General features: G+C 43.0%; 1 protein-coding gene across 12 annotated transcripts in view; it reads right to left on the reverse strand.

Moving 5' to 3' along the window:
• Window positions 1–1,453: 1,453 nt before the first annotated feature.
• nrxn2a (neurexin 2a) overlaps window positions 1,454–26,233 on the reverse strand; it is a 187,996-nt gene continuing 163,216 nt past the window's right edge. For 7 of the 12 annotated variants that reach the window (XM_048238051.1, XM_048238049.1, XM_048238056.1 and 4 more), the window contains 5 exons: window positions 16,219–16,390; window positions 12,265–12,354; window positions 9,121–9,449; window positions 6,290–6,368; window positions 1,454–4,615 (listed from right to left, as the gene is read on the reverse strand). In XM_048238051.1, coding sequence (XP_048094008.1) covers window positions 3,762–4,615; window positions 6,290–6,368; window positions 9,121–9,449; window positions 12,265–12,354; window positions 16,219–16,390 — 1,524 coding nt within the window. In that variant the 3' untranslated portion in view covers window positions 1,454–3,761. The remainder of the gene's footprint in view (window positions 4,616–6,289; window positions 6,369–9,120; window positions 9,450–12,264; window positions 12,355–16,218; window positions 16,391–26,233) is intronic. The other 5 variants (XM_048238059.1, XM_048238061.1, XM_048238057.1 and 2 more) reach the window with 4 other exon arrangements.

The raw sequence follows: 26,233 nt of genomic DNA on the forward strand, positions 1-26,233 counted from the left end.
TGTGTGGGTTGTGTCTCTCTGCTGGCCACGCTTGGTGTGAGGCTGTGTGGGTTGTGTCTCTGCTGGCAGCTGTGTGTGGAGCTTAATCTGTTTCAGGACCACGGACAGCACCTGATCCCACAGTCGTTTCACAATTGCAGCGCTGCAGTGAAGCTAGTTATGAGTAGAGCGCCACTGGGCCTGAAAACCAGTGTGTTGCCATTGCCCACGTGGTGATTACATGGATGGGCACGTGCTGAGAGTTGAGTCTGTCGAGAGAATTTTCGCAACCAATTGTTACCCTCTACTTTCCCCCGAGTGTTTACATTAGATGCGATGAGAGAACATTTCACTGATGCAGGGTGGCACATTTAGTGGTCAGGTGCTGACTTTCAAACAAATAAACAGTGCTGTTGTTGACTCATTCTCTAGAAATGGACTGACTGCTTGAGAGCAATTTGATGTCCGCACATTAAACATTGACACACAGTCTACTTTAGTGTCGTGTGTGCCAAGTGCTGTTGAGCGGAGCTAAAATCAACAGTTCAGTTTGTTGTTGTTAACAAAGAGCATCGGGGCATCAATGTCAAAAATATTCTGAGGTGCGGTATGAGATCGCACCCACACGTTTTACATTAATGTGTTGATGTGTTAATGTGTTCAGGAGCATGGTGATACTGTGAACATAGGCCACATGAGAGGCTGGCGATATCTTCAGTAGGCTGTTGGCAAAACAGATGTGTATTCTGGTGGATATGCGGGACAGCCCAGTTGCATAGCCAAGGATGAAATAGGACATGAAAAAAAAAAAGTTAATCCATTTATGTCTATCTAACTTCTGAGCGTTTTTACAGAGTGGGATGAGGACTAGGAACAGTGGGCAGTCTGTCAGTTTGACTACACTGGCCTGTGGCCACGCCTAAGCTGATCACTCTAATAACCACTACACTGGCCTGTGGCCACGCCTCTGCTGTTCACTCTAATAACCTCTGGAAAATCCCCACAGCTCCAGGTAGATCACTAGCTGCCACGTACTGTTAGTAAATGACCAATGTGTGTAAAACATGGTAGTTACCAGTATGCATACCATCCATTCAGTATTCTTCATAGCTAAATAATGGAAATTACCATTCACTTTTCTCCATTGTTTTAGTGTTGAGACCAAATAAAAACACAGAGAGGATTTTACAAAGTGTAGAGCCAAGTGTATTTCTCCCCTCTGCCATTTTATACAGATTTAGGTTGATCTCACAGGAACACTACACTTGAACATAAAGAACCACAGCACACCCTGGACAGCCTGTGTCATACAGTATATCTGAACGTTAAAAAAATATCAAATAAAAAAGCAATGTAACAAAAATAATTTATAAAGCATGGCTTTGTATGGTATGGCTGAATCATGTGTGTAGAGAAAATAATAAGTATTCAACTGAAATCAGGTGCATGTGGAAGAAGAGTCCATTCTCCTTGGTTCATGGAGACTGTTGTTATTTGATTCAGTATTTATTTTATGTGGCAAAATTACCATATTACAGTGTAAAACATGTCTGTCATACATACAGGGTCAATTAAAACAAAAACAAAAAGGCTGATCAGGAGAGTGAGCACAGGAAAAGATTGCCTCCAAACCAAAGTGAGAAATATCTAGACGATACATAAATTGTTTAGTTTTTTTTTTTTCAGAGAGGATTTCATTTTAATAATAAAAAATTAAACACAATTCACATTATTCTGATTGGAAAACACTTTTCATGAGACAGATTTATTTTTTTCAACTCTTCGTTCCTTCACTGCACTTCATGTTGACTTTGAGGAGAGGAAATGAGGCGTCTGAGCACAACGTTGGCCGCGTCCCTTTTTCCTTTCCACTGCAGCGATGCCAGAAAGTTCTTCCAGATTCACTTTCACCATCCAAAAAGATCCCTTTCATATTCAATGTCTGCAGTTACGTGTCACTGGGGATCTGGCAGAAGTGCTTATTGTGGCGAATGAGGAAGCCAAGAAAAGTCTTCCGAGTGTTTGTCATTGTCTGAGTCTGTCTCATGGAGGAGGAAACGATTACACGCACAGAAACTCATACATATGCACACATGAGCTCGCTCACTTTTTCTGGCACACTTACACACACATTTTTGACAATGTCAAAAGATTTTGTCTTATGTACATAAATACAGTGTCTTTTAACTTTTGGGCTTTTTTCTTTCTCCTTCCCTGCCTTTCTCCTGCTGGAGTCAATAACAAACCTAATTCCTTCAAATAGACAAAAAAAAGAAAGCATCCGGACTGTTAACTCCCAGTTGTATGGTATCCTACCCCTTTTTTGTGACTTAAATCGGGACTTGATAATTTTTTGTTCACTGGAGGCTACACATAAATGAAAGCACATCTCAGTAATAGTGGACACACTGCACGCACACTCTCTCCCACCTGTTGGCATAGAGGAGATGGTAAGGTGGTAAGGCGGTGCATTAACTGGTGTTAACCCTTAAAGGTGTAGGTTTTTGAACATTCTAAGTTCCGCAACAATTGAAGGTTCTAAAATTCTATGTTGAATTCAATGAACCCAGATATTCTTTAGAATGTTAATTTCCCAACATTCCCGTCACACCGGTGTGACGGTACTCCTTTAAGGGTTAATCGGCCTCGCTGGAGAGTCCCAGGCCACGTCAGAGCAGGCTGCTTCTTTTAATCTCGAGACTGGAATAATGGACCTCTGCTTTTAACAAAAATAAGCCTGTGTTTCATTTCAAAACTTCAACCAGATATGGTATAACATCAGTTCCTTGCACCATAGACTCCCAGTTTCAAAACTGATGTCTTTTATTTTGTTCATTACAACACTAGTCTGAAAAGATCAAACACTAATTTAATAACAGATTTCAGACCACTGGGACATTACTGCTTCAATAAAATTCCCTTTTAGGCTAATAGAATATAACAGTGGTCTTATTGGCCATTTGCATGTCTGTCTTTGTCCTTTAATGTACTACTTACGCTTTCCCTTTTAAAAGTTCAAAGGGCAGAGTTCACAGTCTCCCTTTAGTTGAGATCAAACATCTATGTAGAGCCAGTCACAGCGATCAGCAGTAAGACAGCTGTTCCCCACAATTTGGGTGGGTGGGTGGGTGGGGGGGGGGGGTAGCAGCTTCTTGCTGGTGCAGAATATGTCCCTCAAACCTGAGCGCAACCCTGGTTCTCAACAGAGAAGACTCTGCTTGTGCAAAGCCTCCCCAATTCACAATCACTCTCTTGTGGCTCAGTAGCTAGAGAAAAATAAACAGAAATAAAGATGGACCATTGCTTCTTTTGACTGACCAGGGAATATACTGATGTAGGTCAGATAAAGCAGTGCCTTCATTGTCACAGCACTGTTTTTACTTACATAACTGTTCACAAATGTACCTTGAATGTTGAACAGAAAATGTTAAGCAGAGTTTAGCTGTGCTTAAGTCCTGTGTCATGACCAGGAAAGTTAGGAGCACTGTTATGTGGTCTCTAACCTTCTACTGTTTCGTAATATAAAAAATAGCTGATAACCATGTGATGTTGAAATGGAGCTGGTTTTCCTCGTGTCATTATGTAAGTCTTCATAATGACAACAGGACCACACTGATGTCTCCAAATGTATAAAAAAAACCTTCATGATTCTGTTTATTATTCTGCATTCAGTGTGGGAATGAATGTGCTAAAATTCCCCTGACCACTATCTCCTCCTCTCCAACCCTCCTCTCTCTCCCTCTCTCTCTCCCTCTCTCTTTATACTTCTCTATCACTCATTCTCAGACATAATATTCCTTATCTTTGTTCTTTTTGCTCTTAGTGCTCGTCTTGGCGACGGTCGCCGTGGTGCCGGCCGTCTTCTCCTTCACCACGGAGCCGTTGCTGTCGGCGCCGGGGTTGCTGATGAAGTTGCGTCCCTGGTCCACCTGGTAGGAGCCCTCGTCGCGGTTGCGGTACTTGTACATGGCGTAGAGCAGGATGAGGATGCAGAGGGCGGCGGCCGCCACGATGCCCACCACCATGCCCGTGGTGCTGCTGGACTCGCGGATGACCTCGGCCACGCCGGGCGGGTTCTTCTCTCGCGGCGTGGCGGGCTGAGCTGTGGACACACGGGGGAAATCAGGGGGTGAGTGAGTGAGGCCCGCGGGCGGCGGGTGGCGCGAGGCCGGTGGTGCCGGCGGCAGCAGCATCTGGTCGCGGGTGTTCAGGGTGTTCATCTTGCCTGCGGGGATGTGCAGCTGCTCGGGGTTGCTGGTGGGGCCCGCGCCGGCGGCCGCGGCAGCGCCTCCCGGAGGGACGGCCCCGGGCTGGACCCCACCCTCGCTTCCTGCGGCGGCGGCCGGGGGAGGGGGCAGGACTGTCCTATCGGTGACCATGGGGGTGTTTTTGTAAAAGTCCTCGTCGTCGGACTCGGTCATCTCGCCCGAGCCGAAGGCCGAGACCTCCACGGGCTCGCCGCAGTCCTCCTGGTCGGGAGGGCAGGGGGGGCGGGGGGCGGGGAGGCCCTGGGACTCTTTGGTGGTCTGGAGGGGGGTCAGGGAAGTGGGGGGCGAGGGGATGGCTGGGTAATATGTGATGCCAGACTGAGCGTCTTGGGAATCCACAGTCAGCATGGGAATCACTAAGTCACCTCCTAAAGGAAGGGAGAGAAATAAAAGGAGTTAGAATCAGTAAAAGGCCATGCCTGGTGATGACTAGACTACTGTTGTATACTCAAGTATAAAATAGTTCTATGGCTTAGTCTGTTACAGATTGTGATCGTATGTCTTTGCATTTGCTCCTAACATTTATCTTAGCATAATTACTACTTCAACATTTTCTATGCATTTATATATATTCTGAGTAAAATAGCACAATATCTTCAAACTATTTTCCAAAGAGTCTTCTCTTTCATCTCTTGCATTTTTCTTGGCTTCTTTTTTTTTTTTTTGCTTAAATAAGATAACATACCATGGAGTTTGGGTCACTTACATCAACAAATAGGCCGCATGTTTTTTGCATGGGAAAAAAAGCAAATTACAAAAAAAGAAAGCTGTGTAAGATTGTCCTCACAGAGAAACACATCCTTTCCCCAGCTCTCTTGGTCTTTCAGTGTTAACCAGTCAGACAGTCAGTCTGACGTGCAATCACAGGACTTTCTCTCATAGTGCTTGGCATTGAAGCGAGTACCATTATGGTCACATGGGGGTGTGAGTAGGGGCTGTCCAGGGAGAGATGAAAGGGTCCCGGTACATTGACTTCATGAGGTAGGGTTAGTGAGGGACTAAGAGACGGATTTAGGCAGGATATTGTGTAGGGATGGGGTGGTGTTAGTAACCAAGGATGGACAAATGACATTGCCATCCTTTTAGGGAAAGCAGGAGAGCTAAGCTTCCAACCACAGGTACACAGGACAGGTGAGAAGATCCACCAAATATGACTTATAATAATCTCACAGCAGTTACTGTAGGTGGGACTATAATGAAAATAGCGGAACATTGGGCACCTAACATCTACAATAGTCATAACACATTGGAATGACTATTAATAAAAGATAAACTGGGGAATAGTCATAACACATTGGAATGAATATTAATAAAAGATAAACTGGGGAAGTGAGTGATAGATTATTTGTCACAACAGTCTTGAAATCTAACACATGCGGTAGCTGTCAATTTAAATTATTGCCTGTAAAATGTCAGTGTTAAATGTAACACAGTCATGAGAAGAATTAAGGACAATCACATTATGTTTATTTTCACACTTCATCCAATAGCATTTCATATCTAAGGATATTTCACTATAAACAAAGTGCTATAGTTATTGAATCATGGTTTAATATTAGGCTAAATCTAAATCTGTGGGCCTCTCTCTTTCACTATGTATTATGATACAGACTGCAACATATATCCTGTTTTTCAGTTACAAACTTGTAGAAACTGTAGTATAACAATGGCTCTGACTCTTTTGAATATAGACAAGCTTGGCAGATTACTATGCATCTCTATCGAATGAGGGGTGGTTTCTAAGCTCTACCGTTGACCTTAGAAACCAGTGGGGAGGCGCCAGCATCTTAATGATGCCACCCAGCCCCTGCCAGCACCTCTCTTGCCTGTAGCTGTGAGAAATTAGGAGGGGGAAAAAAAGCTGCTTCTTGGTGCAAAGTAGGTTTATAATAAGCGAGAATAAGAACAGGTCTGTCTGCTTGCCCTCTGTCTTGGCTTTTTGTGCTGTGCGTTTTTTGTGATTGTCCCTACCCAGGGGGAGAGGGGACATTTGGGTACCCAGGGAGGAAGCAGTGCCCACGGGGTGGGAGCCCCGCACTCACCTGTGCCTGGCTCGCATTCCTCCAGGTCCTCGTCGTCACTGGGGCACTCGGCCGACGCCACAAGCAGGTCATCGGAGCTCTGCACGGAGAGAGAGTGAATATTATCACCGTGGCTTCTTTGATTAAAAAGCACATTGCTATGACTGTTTGTGTTGAATGGACACATTCAATGGGGGGTCCATATCCATGAGAAAAACACCCTGAAGAAGATTGCATTTCCATGGAAGGAAACCTTTGTATGTCCAGCAGCACCGCTGTGCTGGTGCCATCCACCTCTTCCCGAGAGGAAATAGCCACTTTGTGTGTGATTGACATCGCTTCATCTCTTCCATTATCATGTAGACACTTCTAATCAAGCCCGTGCTAATGAAGCGAACCCATGGCTTTTCTGTTTATGCAGCCGAGCCCAAAGCAACAATTATCAGTCAGGGCTACTGTACAGATAAAACCCTGTCAGTAGAGAGGACTTGACTGACTCTCTCTCTCTTTCTTTCTCTCTCTCTCTCTCTCTCTCTCTCTCTCTAAGTTTTAAACACATATCACAAATATTGCCTGCATTTGCCTGACAATGACAAAACCTTTCTATCCATCTCAATGATCATCTCTGTCCCTGGGAAATCAAGTATCTCAGTCAATCATGTTGTGCTTTTACTGTTTTATAATGTGTAAACAGTGTATGTGTAATGTTCTTGTGTTAATATTTGATTATAATAATTAAAAACATTTTAGATCTGTTTAGCTGTGGAATATTTACAGCTTATCAGCCTCCTTCACAAACTATATTTATTCAAGCAGCATCTTTTGGCAAAACAAGACTCATAGATTATCTTTACTATGGTTTGGTACTTTTAAATTGCACTAATTGCCACTGTAGAATAACTAATTTGCAACATGAAAGGTTAACTACAAGCTATGTGTCACTGGCAGGCTGGAACACATAACCCACTCTGATTTAGGCAAAGCAAATGGTGCATTTATGGTGCATTACGACTCAAAATGTTACCTTCCGGCCCCTGCTCTGGTAGAATATATGTGGGAGCAATAGCAACATGGTGGTAGGATAGGGAAATGTCATGCAAGGAAATGTGAATTTATACATTCTGAGAAAATATTAACCTCTTCTGCCAAGCTTCCATAGAACAGCAGATAAAGGGCCCATACAAAAATCATGGCACCATCAGCAAAGCAAACCATCAGACGGCGGCTCTGCCAGCATGAGCTAATTTCTTTCCGGAACATTTCTATAGTTTGTAGGTCATGTTGGCTATTTGTGATGTCAGCAGACTTGATGGTAAAGTCAGTCATACTTTGTTACTCTGAGAGGCCAGTTTATCCAAGTGCTTTCATGCATGCCAAGGTCTGTTAGCACTTCTCACAAAGCTGTACGCTGAGCCAAGAACAGTGAAGTGAACAGTGACGAACAGGGATGGACTTGGCAACTCTTTAAAACCTTAATTCCTCCTGTCAGCCATTCAGAATGTATTAAATCTAATTTCATTGAATTAGTATTCCCGTTCAAATATCGTCCGCTTTTACAAGTAATTCCTATAACATGTCACGACAGAATTTAGGCTGATCTGCATATATGAAAATGAGTATGGCAAGCAATTATTACTTAGTCACGGACACATTTGCCAATGTTTTACATGGGCCATCATAAATGACAAATACTGAATAAATTACAGTGTTGAATAATTGAAAACTACACTAACTCCTGTATGATGACATTGATGATAAAAACAGCTTTACATAAGATATGCCCCAGGCCTCACTCTGGTCCTGCAAATATAATGGCCGCTGAGATTGAACAGTCAGTAAGTAATGCAATAGTCACTTGCTTCTGTCTCTACTTCATCTTCATTTTCTATGCCGCCTTGGACAAAAAGCGCTTGCCAACTAAGTAAGTTTCATAGTAACTATACAAACTGTGTTAAAGTACATGCATACTTTCATATAACTAGTATTTCACCCTAGAACTGAGACATAATTGCTTTCCTAAATATGTTAAGTTTAAATATGCATTCTACTTTCTGGTAATGCAAGGTTTGATTGGACTGATTTCTCATGGGACGAAGTTGATGAACAGCATATTCATTGGCAAGGCATGAGAAAATTGAGTGTTCATTACAGAGCACCTCTTAAGATATTGCATCTTTAAAACTCAATTTGCGCTGAACACTCTGATATCCTAAAGCTGTTGGCTTTAACTTCTAAACCTCTGGGCTCAAAATATGACTGGTTTGCCATATGTGTTGACTGTGAGGAGTCCTTCAGTAAGTAAAACATGATTGGGAGGGATTAAAGGACGTTAGAGGGAGATGGTGAAGGAGGAGACAGAGCATGTGTCCACAATGACAATAAATCGGAGACTAATTCTGAAGCTAGCGCAGCCCACCGCATGTGATCATTTATGGGCTTTTAGCGAGACCCCCCGTCTTGTCCACCGCAGCTTGAAAAGTCCCAATATCGCATGACCGAGAAAAGGTCAAAGATTTCTCTTATCTCATTGCCCATTGTCTGGCATATTCGTTTTCTTACCACTGGATCCTCGCAAAGTACTGATCCAGTTTGGCTTCTCATATATCCACACCGGCAGCCCCAGAAACATTAATATTTGATCAGGATCGTGGCAAGAGGCCCCGTAAAATGATGGGTCACACAGAGCCCTGGCTGCCTCACTCGCAGCTGGAGTATGAAAACTAATGGTGTGTTAACGTTTAATGGAGTCTGCTTCAATGATAATAAGTTCATTTTCACTGACTCTCCGTCAACCTCTCTCATCCGCATCTCCACCCCTACCTCCACCACTCTGCGTCCCCCCATCTACTGACCTGTGTGATGCTGTCTTTCAGACTCGGGGAGCGCTGTCTGCGGGTCGTGGTGGTCGCCATGGTGGTGGTTGTCTCCATGATGGTGGTGGACATGTCGGCGGCGGCCGGCGGCGTGGCCGAGGTGGTCTCCGTTGACAGGATGGACGGCGCGTCGCCGACGAGGCGGAGGTTGCCCTCCACCTGGACGTTGGTGTCGCCCTCGGCCGCCAGCTTCAGCACCTGCAGCCCGTTGTAGTAGAGGCCGGAGATCTGGCCCTGGAAAGGACGGCTTTTGTCCTGGCCACCGATCTTAATGGCCGCCTGGCTGTTAAAGATGGTCAGCTGTCGCCCTGTGATGCATCGGAGGAGTATGTAAAGAGATACAGACAGTTTGGAGAGAGAGAGAGAGAGAGAGAGAGGGGGAGGAAGAGAGAGACACACACACACACAGAGAGAGAGAGAGAGAGAGAGAGAGAGAGAGAGAGAGAGAGAGAGAGAGAGAGAGAGAGAGAGAGAGAGAGAGAGAGGAAAAATAGAAGGAGCAAAAAGTGGCACATTATTGAATCTGTCCCTGTTTTTCAGATTTTTCTGATTAAATATCAAGGACCACCAAGTGATATGAAAAATGTATTGCTTTCCACCTACATTAATACTGCCAGCACAAGTATGCATGACAGCCTCAAAAAAGTAGTGGGGCTAAAGAGAACACTACGAAACACAAATCAGTGTAAAATAAATGAGCACATATCATCTATGCCTCTGAAGTCATATGAGACTTCAGTGGGAGATAATGAAGGAAGGAAAATGAGTGGAACTGGAGGACAATATTAATGAGAGTGCAGAGAGCTTCTGAGGATGTTTTATTTAGACACAGAAGCCTTGTTTCTTTTAATCTACATGGATGATGATCTGATCGGCCACCAGCTCCAACATTAATGGGTTCCCACCACCTTCTACGTAGAAGAACCCCCTCTCCCCGTTCTTGCTCCATGCATAGACATATGGCCTCAGATCCACAATAATGAATTACACACACACACACACACACACACACACACACACACACGAACACACCCACACACACACACACACACGCCCGCACACACACAGACAGAGTGCAAATGACTTGGGGTCCCTCTGTATACCTTCATCTTTGCAATTAATTATTTGTAGACTGAAAGTATTAGCTGGGAAGCAATGAAAAACTGCACCACTCAATTGGAAAAAATTAACTGGATTGAATCACACATATATGATTCAATATATCCAGAATTATAAAATGCCTATTGTAGTCTACATTTAATGTTTCAATAACTGGTTTAAAGATTAGCTTCCAGTTTCCATTTACAGATATATCAGTCATCATATTACGAGTGTAACAGTCAATGCAGCCTTTATTGGAAATTATTTAAACTAAGATAGCCAAAAGCTAATATGTCTATCTTGCTTGTTTGTTTAGGAAGTCACTGAATGACTAGCTGTTTAAAACTGGCATCAGTCCAGGCTAGTGTTGTCTATTTAAACTGGTAAATGATGTGCTCAGCCTCAGTGCATTATCAAGTAGGCTGCTATAAGGCCACTGGTAAGAGCCTCTTCATGGTTAATGGAGGGGATCCTCAGGCGTTTGAGGGCTTCAAGTTAAATGAAGTTAGTCCAGTAAGGAATAGAATAGAATATATGAACAAAAAAAAAACATACTACACTGGTATTAAACATGTTATTTTACTGTGTTCCATCTGTGAGATTCATTTAATACTACTGTACACTGACATTCATTTCTGAAGTTTACAAACGAGTCGCAGTGATGCGAGAATAAAACTGAGTATTTTTTAGCATCTGTTAGCGCTTCCTCCTCTTATTTTAGCCTTCACCTTTCTGTAGCGGATTTAACAGCTTCACAGACGTGTTATCTCAGACTTGCTCTTAGACACTAGAGCCTTATGGAGATGTTGAAACTATAGACAACCTGAGCAAAACAGGGGGGAAATGCTTTCCCTTTGACTCTGAGCTGAGTTGATGTCTTTGGGGTTTCATAATGAAATCAGAATGAGAAATAGAAGCATGGCGTTATGATTTTCAAAAAAGCTCTGGGCTGTGTCTTCTTTAGAGAGGTCTAACCCACTGGGTAATGAATTTAATTAAAAATGAAATATTTACAGCCATTTTTTCTATTTCATGGTTTAAAATGTCAGTTTTTAAAAGGCATGGCATGCTCCCTATTTTGAAATACAAGAGGACCATTGAATCACTAAGTCCACTAAACAGGAGGCAAAGGAAGCAATGAGGAGGCTGCAGGTTACATGGAAATGGAAAGAGGTCTTTGTTTACTCCTTCTACTAGACAAACATAATTGCATTTTGTTTATCTGAAGTTACTTGATAATTACTTCAGAAACTGACTCAATACTGTCCACACAAACTTATTCAGCTTTTCAGGAAATTACCACAATGCATGTTTAACTGGTAATACAAGGGGAAAAAGCAGCTTTATAGATTACAATCAATTAGTGGCAAGGCATATGTTGTTTGGCAAGGCATATATTCAATGGCTGTGATAATAACATCATTGGATCATTCAGCATGTTAGAAAATTATCTATATCTGCTGATAAAAATATTAAATTTAAATGAAGAGAAATTAAGAGTTTTTTTCTTCTTTGGAGATCACCACCTTCTTTGGAGAAAACAATTTAGGCCAATATGAGAAGTTTTCTTCCTATTTAACTCCTGACTATTTAGCACAGGGGTTAGAGTCTGAGGTTAAGCACTGTTTAGAAAAGACTGTTTATGAGAAGTGTTAGAGGTGTTAGAGGGGGTTCACAGGAGCAGACATACGACATATAAAAACCAGCATCTATTTACAGACAGTTATGATGGAGTATTATTGGAGGGTTAGTGGGGGTTATTGTTACGTTATTACACCTCCGTCTCTGACAGGATGCAGTTCTAGGTGTGAAAGGAGAGGAAGACACTCAGTGGAGATCGTTTGGCCCAGTACGGCATGTCAGCCATTTTGTTGAAATTCTTTGCTGTACAAATAATCGAATCGGATCGATGAAATTCGGATTATATAGAAGTGTACCACTCTATGAGCGTCGCTATGAACTGCACATCTCTCAGAGACATTGTGAAGAAGTTAAATTTGTTAATCAATTAATTGTTTTTACCTTTGTCGAGTAGCCACTCGTCAACTACCCGACCAAGCCTGTATGGGATTCTTTGTCTAGCAATTGCCAGCCGTTCATTATCATAGTTCCCTTCAAAGAATTTAGAAAGACAGATAGGAGGTTAACATCAAGAAGTTCATGGGTCACAAGGAGAAAGACATGGCATCAAATCTAGCAAGTTTAGCAATTCTGAATTAGCTTTCGGGTTAATGCGCCAAAGTTAGGTTTATTTTATGGTGGGTTAGAGTTCAGATTTATGACCATCCTCTAGTTAGAAATATGTTTATTTATATTTATAGGAGACATATTTAGTAGTGTTTAGTCATCATCGTTAATGTTGGATTGGATATACATAGTCCCTGTAAATTTGCATCAAAGAAAAGGAATGAGGCATTAAGGCAACATATCAATGCATGCAATTTTAGGATAAAACAGATCAAACATTCACATACTCTGTATTTAATAAATCTTTAGAAAGGAATCAGGAAGACATTTTCTCAAACATGCTTGGGAAATGTCAAGCACATCATAACTAACTCAAAGGCTCCCCCACAGTGTCTCCAGATAAATACAAAATTTGGGTAAAATAAACCAAAGCAAACACTTTCCGGTATAAATCATCAAGACAGTCATTCACATTATACACAGTGAGTGCAAAGCTCCAGGTAAAAACGAAGATGTTCTTCCACTGATGAAATAAAAATGAAAAGAACGCGACTCTCTGCCACTGACTGAGCCTCGGTGTGTGAGGAACTCTGACAAGTGCGCTCTTCGGTAAACAGCGGAGGAGCTCCCTGAATGGCACCCATTCAGAGTGAGTGAATGATGAGGGGCTGATATAGTCTGCCTTGGGATTTTACTATGGAATCTCTGCTAGTGCCTTGGCACAACTGTCATTCTTCCCCAACAGTGTGACTCCCAGTAGCAACTTCAGTCAAAGCTAACCAACTTCCAGTTCAATTTCTATTTGTCGTTCCAGCCATAGCTGATAAACACACAGTGGAGTGAAATTACCTCAGGACCAGTGTGTATGTACAAACTGTTAAAAGTAAAAATAGAGATGCCACTATGGCACAGGCGTGCTGGGTACACAGCTAGGTTTTCCAACCTGAAATACCTCCCTGAGCTATGTGTGAAGCCTCAGATACAAAAGGTTTACAGCAAAACCATGGATACTAGGCAACTGGCATGCAAAATTTAGCTTATGGCTGTGAATAGGTCTTTTTGAACCGAGCAAAGGATGATCTTAAAAGAACATTACAACTACCGCATATGGAGATGACACACTAAAATGCACATGTGGGCTCACAATGCGTCAGAGTACAGTATAATCACAAAATCCATAGGTGGTAACAGAATATTATGTACTTAAATTCTTTATTTCCCTAGACCTATCCCATATGAGTCAGCCTTAATCATTGAACATGGCAAGTCTCTCCACTTAACAAGCCAGCTGCTGTTTGTTGATATTATGCTTTTTATTTTTCAGAGAGGATAATCCAAACAGTGAGGTTTACTGCACTAGTTTCGGTAAAAGTAGAAAACATTCAAAGAACTGATGTCAAATGGTGCATTTGTACGTATCTGGCCTGCAGCGTACACATCGGGCCATCAGCCAGTGGCATTTGAGTGGGCAATTTCGCCAAAGTGGACAAAGTTGCAGGATTAGTGAAGAGGGCATTAAGAACTGTTCAGGTGGAAAATTGCATTACACAGCAGTTGGATCTGGCAATAAAACTACCACCTGAGTATATAAGATGGGGTGTTAACATTCAGCGGAAGATCAGTTGGTTATTGAGTTGGTTGAGTACTCTCAACTCAAATTAATTGCTAAATCTGGCCAGAGTGAGAGTTGGTCATGACTCACTGCATGCAGGCTTGGGAGAACACAAATGAGCACATAATACTGACAATCAGTTGTCAGAGAGAACATAAAACACAAACGAACTGACTTTCCATGATGGCGAGGTGATTAAACCTTCATATGCATTTCAAAAGAAAAAAAACTTAAAGCATCAGTCAAAATGATTCTGTGTTCCAATGCCAGTATGTATTCAAAAACCAAACTTTACAAGGCCTGTCTTTCTAAATCTGAAATTCATTTCAACCTCACTTTTTAATGAGGGGTAAACACAACCTATTCATATACAATTTCAGATAATGACATAGCAAAGTCTAACACTATTATATGACTGTATGTCTATAGGTCTGCATGTCTATGACAGTAAAGGGACCATTATCTTAATTAGTAGCAATTAGATAATCAGCAAGCCCAGGCAAAGTGATCGTTACCATGGATCTAAAACATTTAATCATACTGGACTTTTTTCTCCGTACTTTCAACACGAAAGAGCACAAATGGAATGGATAAGAGACTCCTGTCATTTTCAGGAGCCATTTCTTCTCACTCAGACACAGGGGCTATTTCGGTCCCATCTGGCAGCCTGCCCTGGACTCTGAACGAGGCCCAAGCTCACACCTTCCTAATCCTGTTTTAAAGGCTCTAATGTGTGACAACAGCACAGATAAGTTCCAAAATAGCACATTAAAAAATAAACAGCTTAGTCGAGTGAGTAAATGGCGGACGAGCCATTTCTTTAGCAACATTCATGGCACAAAAAACTTGTGTGTCCTTGACTACACAATTCCTGTGTGTCCTCCTCTGTGAGACAACATATGAATGTAACTGTTGAAAAGCCTATAGTGATTCTAAAGGTAAAGCCATTGCGGTAATCTAGTCTAGCTCAAGAGTTAACCCTGGAGCTGTAGACTTTGCTATAATGCCACAGTAAAATTTGAACATTTGCAAATTACTTTATCTAACTAAAGAGAGACAAAAAAGACAATTGCGTGTGTTTTTCTTATCATATATACTGTCTGCACAAACCTATTCAGGTTTGCCTGGTTGCCTAGGCCTGTGGTTCTGAGGAGATCTCCACTCCTGCACAGTAATCTCGCAGGCCTAGTGGGATCCAAATTGAATAAAAATTGAAACACTGCAGGGGAAGCTATTAGAGAGACAGAAAATGTCTTCCTGTTCAACAGCAACTGAGTGAGGAAACAGGTCCCAGAGCACACAGTGGAGAGAGAGAGAGAGAGAGAGTCTTTCTGGACTGTACGGAGGAAAGAAAGACAACAATCGAGTAAAACACACACAGCGGTTCAAAAAGAGACATTTTCTTGAACCGCTTTGTTGTAGGCTGGTGGATCTTTGGTGTCGCCTCATATATGGTAATGTTATCATATTCACACAGACAACCAATGTCATTACATACATATTTAATAAAGTCATTGCTGTTGTCGTGTGTGTCTCCACTGAACACTGCAGGGAGAGGGAAGCTGAAACTGTGGCTGAGCTGCTTAAGGAACGTCAGCATCAACAAATCCCTGCTAAAGGGGGAGTCATATTTCCAGCGCTATCTGCCCGTTTCCTTTCTTGCCAAAACCCAAACAAGCTTTTAAAACAAGTGCAAAATGCAGCACATGGATGCCTGGGCAGACTGAGTAAGGCGAGCCAACTTGGGGCAACTGTGTCAATTTCTGATCATTATTAGATTGTTCATGCTGTAGTTATCTGTGCTCTCCATGTGGTGACTCACACGGAGCTGGGAATAGTTAAAAAGTGAAATATTATGCTTCCCAATAAAACACCATACATGCTCCAATTGGAATTGATTTGCACTTTGGTGCAAAAAAAGACAAGCCTGCAACTTATTTCTGAATTCCTTCCTTGCCATGGGGTTTTAGAATATTTAGGATGCCTTGAAAAATAATGATATAATGGATCTGTCAGTTTACTTTTCCAGTAAAAAGACTTTTGTTACTCAACATCACTCTGTTTCTCTTTCTCTCCACTCGGGCCAGGGTGATAGTTACATCAGCACGGGGGGTGTTCTTGTTGACCAACCATCATCATCTAACCATTTGACCCCCACGAGTCGTCTGGTGTCCTACCTGCAGGGTAGCGTTCAATGACCGGTTGGTTGTCCACTTGGAGAGTGGCATTGCCACCACTGCGTGTGAAACGCACCACATGGTACTTTCCGTCGGCCACTGCGATGGCAGGTTCATTGATGGTGATGTCATCAGTCCCGACATTGAATATGACTCCTATTTTTCCCTCTTCCTGTAGAACAAGAAACAATTCAAATACGTTGAGAAAAATCAGATAAATGGCGCTATATGTTTCAACACATTCAACATTTTTAGAGATTCAGCAGACATTGGTAATACTGATAAGGAAAGAACTTGATACCAGCTAAATGCCCATCCATCAACATCAAAACTGCAAATGGAGGCTAATTTTCAGTGTTGTTCAGTGTCCTTGACCAAATGTTATACGACGCCACAAATGCAAATACGTATTTAGTTAAGCCCACGAAAGATAGATTGGAAAAGCACAAAGCATAAAATGACAAATACAAGCCATAAAAGCAAAAGGCAACATATAGCGGACAGAGCCAGCATATAAAATGGCATCTGTCATGTCGTGTTGTAGCAGCGTACCCTTGGGAGGGGAGCCTGGGCATCGTCCTCTGTAAATGTGCCTCAGTGCTTTGCATTCATCACCTGCCTCTCCCCTCCGCGCCCACCTAATACTCTGACATGGATCAGAGTTGACAGCATCCTGCTGTTTCTGAATTCGCACTTATTTGGTCTTCCCTTCCACCCTCCACTCTCTCTGTCTCAAGTCCCAGATGGAAGGCCTGCCAGGGGACATGCCCTGGGCGGGGCTGTCTGGATGTCTGGAGCTCAGATGTGAGCTGGCGTGGCGAGTGGGGGTGAGCCGTATGTGTGTGTGTGTGTGTGTGTGTGTGTGTGTGTGTGTGTGTGTGTGTGTCTGTGTGTGGTGTGTGTGTGGTGCGCCACTGCAGCACCAAGAGGGGAGAACGGGTCAAAGTGCTAATGCGCCAGGCTGGAGGTGATCAAATGATTTCCACTAATTTTAAAGCGGAGCCACTGCGGGCGTGCATGCATGCAGGAGCGGCTGGCTCGGAGCCCTGCAGAGTCAGGGTCCAGCCTGTATGCACTGAGGAAGCTGATTGGAATGCAGGTGTCTGACAAATGGCTGAACATGATGCCAGAACATGTTGTGAATACAAAGAAAGTAATGCTCCTTGAGCCATATCAGGAGTACAGCTCAAACACAATGAGAGATTCGATGGCTATTGTTGTGTTTGCCACAACAGATCGGCCTTTGAAATGTGTGCATTTGCTGCATTCCTTCTCATTCTAATTGTAATATATTAATTTTCAGAATAGTTCACTTATTGTCAAGGGTCTTTGCGATGCTTGTCTAGATCAACAATGCAAAATATGTTTTCTTCTCTAAAGGTCATTTTTCAGCTACAGTAAAAGAGTAATGTGTAATATATATATAATGTAAAAAATGCAGTGCCATTTGAAATATTTATTGAAACTAAATAATTAGATCTGTGTAATTAATACAGATACAGTATATGGTTATATGTACTGTAACTATGATATAGCTATCTATTGCAGATACAGAGCTGGATATAGATTAAGAGATACATAGGTGGGTAGGTGGACAGACAGACAGACTGAGTGCTGCAGAGAGGAATGGATCCGACTAATCAGGTGCACTCCAGCTTTCCTTTTTTGGGAGTACGAAATCTTGGCAGAAATTCTTGTTCTTCTCCTGAGCATGATGAAATAGACAGCCATGAATTCTGGCTTCGAATACCGCCGAACAGTATTCATGTATTCAGCACAGGAATTCCAGTTCATACAGTGCAAGGTGGAAATCATTTCATCGCAGGCCCTTGGCACCTCGCCCTCTCGAGATGCTCGCCGATGGCAAGTCTTCATTTCGTCTCGTCTCCCTCCCTCTTCCTGAATAATCCATCTCGGAAACAAAACGCAGCCCTCGCGCCCGTTCCCTCTCCTCCTGAAGGACTGATTGGGGCTTTCAGAGATACACATACAAGATCAGAAGGACTGAGAGCTAATGGGGTTAGCTGAATCGGAACCCCCCTCAGCCATTTTGCCCTCCCATCCCTTATCTCCCGTCTATGTGGACGACCTGCACATCAGTCACGCGCCAATGTATACGAGTGGTTCTTTAATGGAGGGAGGAACAACTTAAACACAAACAAAACTATGGGCTAACCCCTGCACACTAATGAGCGATGGTACTTCCGAACGCCAACAGAGAGAGAGAGAGAGAGAGAGAGAGAGAGGCACTCTGACTCAATCACACAAAGAGAGGATTTTAAAGCAGCTCTCTCCTCAGTACCCTCTCTGCAGGACGGGTTTGTGGGCTTTTAATTTGCACCGAGGAAACTAATTACAACTAATTGGGATGGCGGCTCCAAAACATTGTGTTTGCTCATCATTCCAAAGCACTCAAAAATGCTACTTGAAATCTTGAAACTAACTCTAGAGGTGAAACACAGGCTAAAATGACCCATTGTGCAGTACTGTATATAAGTAAAGGGTCACTGTCTTTCGGTGTAACCTCAGGAAGATGGACTATATTTCAAATGACTCATTATTTTAATTGTGCCCTGTCTATGTCCTTTTACCCAGGGATAATGGCAGTGGCCCCTTGGTTGATCTCCCAACTAGAAGGCAGCAGTTCATCTTCATCAGTGTAATCAATAACAAAGTAAGTTCGTTCTTTCCTTCCTTTAAAATGTATTCATCATTAAAATCTGACTGCCTATATTATGATTTGCTATATATCTTGATAATTCCTGTGCCATACCAGCAGTATTTTTCCTTCTTCCAATATAGAACCATTGATGCAGCAGACTAGTTTGATTGAAGGACTGCTGGTAGGTTATGTTTCATGAAGGAGGGAGTACATTGTCAGTGTTATCATTTACCTGTCTCTGGATGCAATCCAAGGGCTTATAGAACTGTCTCTCTACATCCACATCTCTGTGCTCCCATGTTCTGTCTTTTTCTCTGACAGCCTCCAGCACAATAGCACCTCTCCATCCATTTCACTAGCACTAGGGGAGATCCATCACTCCAGTGCCCATGGCCAGTGCCCAATGCCTAGTGAATACTTAAGCAAAGAATCATGAATTGTCCTCCAGTGTCAAGCTTTCCCCCATACCTTCTCCTATGAACCCCACCCTGCCTTACAGTCTTTCTCAAAGCCTGGTCTCATATGGTCAAAATCTGAAGGATGTCAATGTCACTCAAATAGTGGTCGCACAGATTTCCACAACCAGATTCCAAAATCCTCACAAAAATGTACTCACACAAATTCCTCACACAGACTGACACACACACATTCTAAAGTCCTCACACAGATTTCCACTATCAGATTCTAAGGTCCTCACACAGATTGACACACACACTTTCTAAGGTCCTCACACAGATTTACACTTCAGTATCAGATTCTGAGGTCCTCACATAATGTGTTTCTAAATCACCACACCTCACACCCTGCATGGCACACCTGGTTAAATATTCATCAGCACAGTCAAGACTCCAGTCATCCTGTTTGGTTCATCTGGAGGCCAAGTGCCATGTCCTCTTTCAGTCTATTAGGCTCTACTGTATTTGGAAAATGTGGTTTTAAATATATAACTATGCACGTGAGAGACTGCACAGGTACATACATATATGCATGCACAGTATGCACGCATATATGTATGTACCGGTAGCCACTATATGGAGTACAACCTTTTAGTGAACTCTAGAGGTGAAAGCCACTCGGATGTTCTCGGAAAGGTAAGCCTCCCCTGACAGTTTGATCATGTGATCTCCAACAGGAATGGATTTACTGTACATTTAGAAGAGAATCAATAAACTGCTTGTTGCGCAGGTGTTAATGTGTGACTGTAAAAGGGATCGCTTTTTAGCGTGTCCATTCTCTAGCGCAGAAGCCGAGGCAAGTTGAGGCAAGCGTGAAGCCCCTCTCTCTCTCTCACCCACTCATCGGTGCTTTATTTCCAGTGCTGGCCCTTCGATGTGATGTTCAGTGACCCTATCTGCTCTGACAGTGGGGTAGCTAACATCCTCTCTCCTCCGCTGCGGAAGGGGGAGGGGGCTGGGCGCGGCACAGAGCGGCATGTGACTACTGCGCCGGGCGCCGAGAAAAGAGTGGAGGATGTGTGAGGAGGGGGAGTGCAGGTGGAAGGAGGGTTGGGGGGGGGGGTGGTAGTGTTGGGGTTGAAGGAGAGGACGCCTTGGCCCCGCCCGGCGGGCTGACCGCGCTGTCCCGTCGTTCACCCTGCGGCAGCCTGAAATAGATGAGTGTGTGTTGCGAGCGGGGGGTTCCTTTGCGGAGTGCGAGGTTAGCGTGGCCTCCTGGCGCTCCCTGGACCTGGGTCATGCCCTCTCGCTCACCTCCTCAGCTGCCTCCCGCCGACTCTCCGTGCCTGCACCGGCTGCACGTCTGCCCTACCAAGATGTTCCTCACACCCTCTTGTGTAGCAGGCTCTCTCTGAAGCCCCGCATATCTTATTCAGACCACTCAAGTGTACGCTAGTATACAGTACACACAGTACATGTACAATACAAATACTACCTCATTGGGTCGTATATGGCAACTATATACATACATACTTATATACATATACTATGCGTATTTGGCAAAGAATATTATTATACCGTATGATAAGCATTTCAATCATATATTCAACCCTAACTGCAGGAGCACTGTGTTGGTTTAGGATATGTTTAGTGTAAAAAATAAAGTACATAGCTTCAAAGACCCTTTTTGATTCAGCATTCCTTTCACTGCTGTATCTAACGCCAGGGAAACCGTGGGTCACTCATTTATTAATACCCACTTGAAGTGTTACCCTCTCTCATTAATAGGGACCCTTTTAAATGATGTGCCCTACTTAAAAAAGCAAGAGGGGTTGGCTAGGGTAAAGGAGCCATAAAGCTAATTTATGCTAACTGGATGCTTTGCCTCAGTGGCAAATTAAAACCAGCACATTCCCTCTATTTCCACGAGCTACTTATCTCTCTGCTAATGATAACACAGGTAAACACACAAAGCCAAATCAACAGCGAAGAAATCCAGCAGTCCCCTTTTGATGACACATGTTTCACTACTTCACGCATCTGATTATGTGTAAAGGTCATCTGTTGGGTCCTTTTCAAAAAAAAAAGAGTAAAAACAATAGTTCACCAAGCCTATTTCACATATCCCTTCTGGAAATCTTTTGTAACACATACGGCAGATTACTGACATTGTGGTTTTTAGCGCCTTTTCTCTATTCCAAAATTACCATCCTCTGTTGTCGGCCCCGTAATCTGAATTTTTGAGATAACCACAAGTTGTGCAGATAAGCACCTGTGCTCATGGAATACATGATTACTTCCATTTGACAAGGCTGAAGAAGCGCAACTGGTTCAGCTACAGGAAATCAAAGGAGGAGGGTTAGGGGTCTTTATGAATCGTACACACCCTCTGGAGACGCTACTGCAGTGACATTTGGAGAGAATGGGCGCTTTTGCTTGTCTTGTTTTGTGCTCTCCTGTCAAGCAGAGTTATCTGCAGAAAGGTAATAATACACTACAAAATTCTTGATAGATTTGTTTCAGACCTGCAAGTAAACCATCCCTGGCATGTCCTCTCCTGTGAGATGCTTTGCTGCAACCAAACGAGGTCTGACTCTTGGAAAGCCGTGCTTTTCTGAAAACTCTTGAAATTCTTCTACGAAGATATTGATGTATCTTTCATATTTCTTTTGCACTTGTCCAACATTTATGTCTGCTACATGCCCATTCTGGTGTTTTGGGTTTTCATCATCTGAAAAAACTTGTCTTCGAAAGCACATTTATCGCTACAGCCTTAACATACTACATTTTTACATCTGAAATGTTGCACTGAAAAAACTTTGCTCATCTGTGTTTAATGCTTAATGCTATACACAAAGCATACTTGTTTCGACATAAGTCAAAACAAACACTTTCTCAGTGCTTGCTTTTTGGGAATCCTTTAAAGCTGTTTGTGTTTGACGTTTCTTTCTGATCATGGAGCCTGAAGGTCACCCAAACTATTAGGAGATAGGAGATACTATTAACAAACCTGTATCTAACAAAGCAAATCATTAATTAACAATGTCTGGTGTGTTAAAAATGAATCCTGTCTGCATTTCATCTCACATCTCCACTGATTATAGTTTGACATTTAAAATAATAATGATAAAAAAAAACAAATAAATGAATAAATGAGTCCTCTGTAATTTCAGGAGAAGCAGGGCCTCCAATTAATCCTTTGCAGCGTCCAAAATCCTGTCCTGTGACTAATCTGGCCTGAAGGCAAATCACTAGCGCTGCATGCACAATGTGGATCTGCTGGGGGGCAAATAGGAAGCTGTGGTCCACTCACGCTGCAGTGTCTGGTTTTCACTGACGGAGATATCCCAGTGCACCCGGTAAGTCCAAATCTCATTACTTCCACAGACTCCAGAAAAAAAGGGGAAAAGACTCGGTCTCTGGCCATGTTAAACTTCCAAATATCTCCAGCCAGCCTGCTGTAGTTTAACTAAACAACATGTATACATCTCTAACAAAAACGTTACCTTGAAATTGCACCCACACAGAAATAGGTTCGCTAATGCATCCAAAGAAGATTCTACCATTCAAAAAATGATAGCTGGCTCGCTACACTCTACTTGCATTCCCTTAAAGGATGTGGGAACTGAATGCGCTGAATGATGGTGTGCCAGCTCAACGCTGCTTTGCAACAGTGTGAAACTTATTCAGACTGCACCTGGCTTTTTTGGTCATATTAGCATTCCAAAAGGGAAGCCAATAATTGCACAATTACGACACTGCCATTCTCCAAAGCCAAAAATGATTTTTATCTGATGGCATATAAAGAGCTCTGCCCAGTCAGTATCTGGACACATTCAGGCAGTACTCGCCTCTGATTGTTAATTTATAATTCTTGGATTGCAGTGTTAAAACAAAGCCTTTCTATATGACAAGAGGGAAAAGGAAACAGTGTACACGGTTGCAGCATCCTGATCCTGCTGCAAAAGCGTCCCCGACTGTTTACTCTTGATCTGCAGGGTCACCTTGGGAGTGTTCACTCCGCATCTTCCTGTATGCAGAGTGCTGCCTTTCCACTGTCACACCAAAGGCCAACGCTGTATTCCCTACTGAGACGAGCCATCAAAAATTCATACGGCTAAGACAGGGCACTCCAGGTCAGTGTTTGACTGAGACCCTGGTCCTCCCCATACCATAAATCACCCATCGACTTGCATGTCCTGTAACGGAGGAAGCTTAGCTGACACATCTTTTCAGGTCACTCCCATTTTTGCTGATCTATGATGGCGGTAAAAATGATTGCTTCCAGGAAGCTTTTCATTTGTAGAGAATAGATCCTGTGTTTACTTCTGACACAGTTCTGTTGCTCTGTGAGGTGTCTCCATTATATGATAAGAAGCACAATTGTTCTCCCACAACATAAAATATATCAAAACAACAGTGCCTACACTTCTAGGGTCCCTTATGCAGTCAGCTCCCATTCGATAGCTTGTTAAAAATTTTTTTTTAATTTTCCTCCATTTTATGGATTTTCTGCATATTGTTTAGTCAATCAAATGGGAGTGGAAAGCACTCTGAAGCACATTTTCAAAAGTGCTATATCAATAACATTTTTATTGTGATTTAATGCCAGAAATGGTTTTATGAGGCCACTGTTTACACCAATTAACCTCTATTTCCAAGTGATTGATGTGGTGAAGTAACTTTATCTGGTATTTTCTGTACATAAAACATGGTATGAAAATATGAGTGCATCATTTTTTATGTGTTTAACATTTTTTGGCAAATCCCTAATGAAAAGCAAATGGATCCAGAGCCCTTTGGATTACACTGCATTTCTATTTTGGTCCTCTAAAGTGGATTCTAAAGGGAAGGCACAACAATATGTAATTTCCAAGGCTCTGTGAAGAAGACATTTTCATTCCTATTGCATCAGAAATTTACATGGTGTATGCATGCCTGTTTTGGTGTTTACAACTGTGGGATGTAAAGTTTCTTAAAAAAAGGTCGAACTGTTTTTGTTAATAAAAGGAATGCCACTAAAATAATAAGGAACTAAAATTCATATATAATGCCAAATCAGGATACAGCGCTGTGCTATAACCCTATAATGTCCGTAGGATGAACCACCATCAGAGACACCACCATTTTAGACTCAAATCCCCCTCACTTGTCCCCTTCACTACAGAACATCAACAAATGCATTCTTGCACTCAGTGAAAGAACAGATCAGTGGAAACCCCATACAATATTCAGGAAGGAAGAGGCTCTAACGGAAGTCTCTTATATTGTAAACAGGATAAAAGCTCATACATTCTCAATACATTCACAATACTGCTAGACTCAAGGATTTTTCTGATTAACAAATGATCAAAACAACTTTATGATTAATTAAATACGTATAATCTCCAGCTACTTATTATTACTGTCAATGAGACAGCAATAAAGGGAATATTATAACAGTAAAGCCAGCATGCTAAATCCACCTCTCACATGTGCAATAATATGACAGGTAGGAACAGAATGTCATGATGCTGCATACTGAGTCTTTTGTAAGTGTTTATACTTACAATTCCACTGGCAATTCAAACCAGATCTACAGTATAAAGGATATGATATCAGTAGGTTAACTGATCAGTTGGTACTGCTTTAATGATGAGCTTACTGGGGCTCTCACAGTATTCCTCAGATGTACCATGAAAATAAACTTTAAGAAGAAACCAAGAAGTTATACTATATGTGCTGTATGAGATGCCTTCCCATGGCGAGAGACCACTCTCTTCCAGAGCAGGTGCTGGTGTAATTATGGTGCCAGGCACCGCCTTTTGACAGATTTCCCCTCCGTCTTTTAATCATGCCACATCTGTCCAGGGGATACACATTACTAAAAAGACTGATTTCCCCTGGGGGCAGCGGCCGCCCCTGGCATCTGCTTCACGGCCCGAGTCCTCCACGAGTCAAACGTGAGGTGCGCACGCCACTGAGGCTGAGCCTCGCCTGCCTGCCACGCGTCCGCTCCCTCACTCGCTTGGGTAGCGACCCCTGAGCCTCTCCCACCTCTCTCGCTCTCCTTCCTCTCCTCCTCTCTCTCTCTCTCCCTCCTCCTCTCTCTCTCTCTCTCCTTCCTCTCCCGCCTCTTTCCCTCCTCTCCTGCTGCGTGGTGCTGCTTACGACTGCCAGGCTGCACCAGAGGTGCGAGGGCTTATGAGATCGTCACCGTCGCTGGGCGCAGCGATTCGGGGATAAGACTCCGGAAGTCATCCCAGCACTCAGGGGACCAAAGACACAAAGCCTGCACCACACCAGCCTGCCTTTTGTGCTCACACACACACACACACACATGCGCGCCGGCCAGCCGGTCATGTTCATACGTGCATGGCCGCTCTGCCCTTGCCTTTTGACCCACTGAGATAGCCTCTGCCATTGTGTGCAGACTAACTAGCCTAATGGAGCACATTTACAGAGTGCCACGGCTGAGGGGAGGCTAATTTCATCTGAGTATTAATCAAACAGACGGGTGGGCTCAGCTAATTATGCCGGGACGGGTTCCAGCTCTTTAATTCCTCATCAGCCCAGCTCTTTTGTCTTTTCCGCAGGATGTGCATCAAATTATCTCCGAGTTTGTCATCAAGTGTTATGCTTTGGAGATCTGTTAGCCGACGGTGCCATTGTACTGCCTTGCACACCAAGCGCGCTCCGTAATCCTAAATGGGCCCTCTGCTCCAGCTAAACCTCCTTCTCCACCCTCCCGTTATCTCCCCGCAGTTAGCAGCGCCACTCTGACAATAGGCACAATGGAGACCAGGAGGAAGAAAAGCAGAGGCAAGAGTGTGCAGAGAAGGAGAAGTGGAGAGATAACTGTGCACTTTCTCCCTCTTGTACACCCAGGGAGTGGCAGACATGTTTTTTTTTGTCCTCCATTACATGAAAGACAGCATTTTCTTTTTTTATTTATAAAAGCAATATGCGTTCAATACGG

Source organism: Alosa alosa, chromosome 2 (assembly GCF_017589495.1).
Source record: "Alosa alosa isolate M-15738 ecotype Scorff River chromosome 2, AALO_Geno_1.1, whole genome shotgun sequence".
Lineage (NCBI taxonomy): Eukaryota > Metazoa > Chordata > Actinopteri > Clupeiformes > Clupeidae > Alosa > Alosa alosa.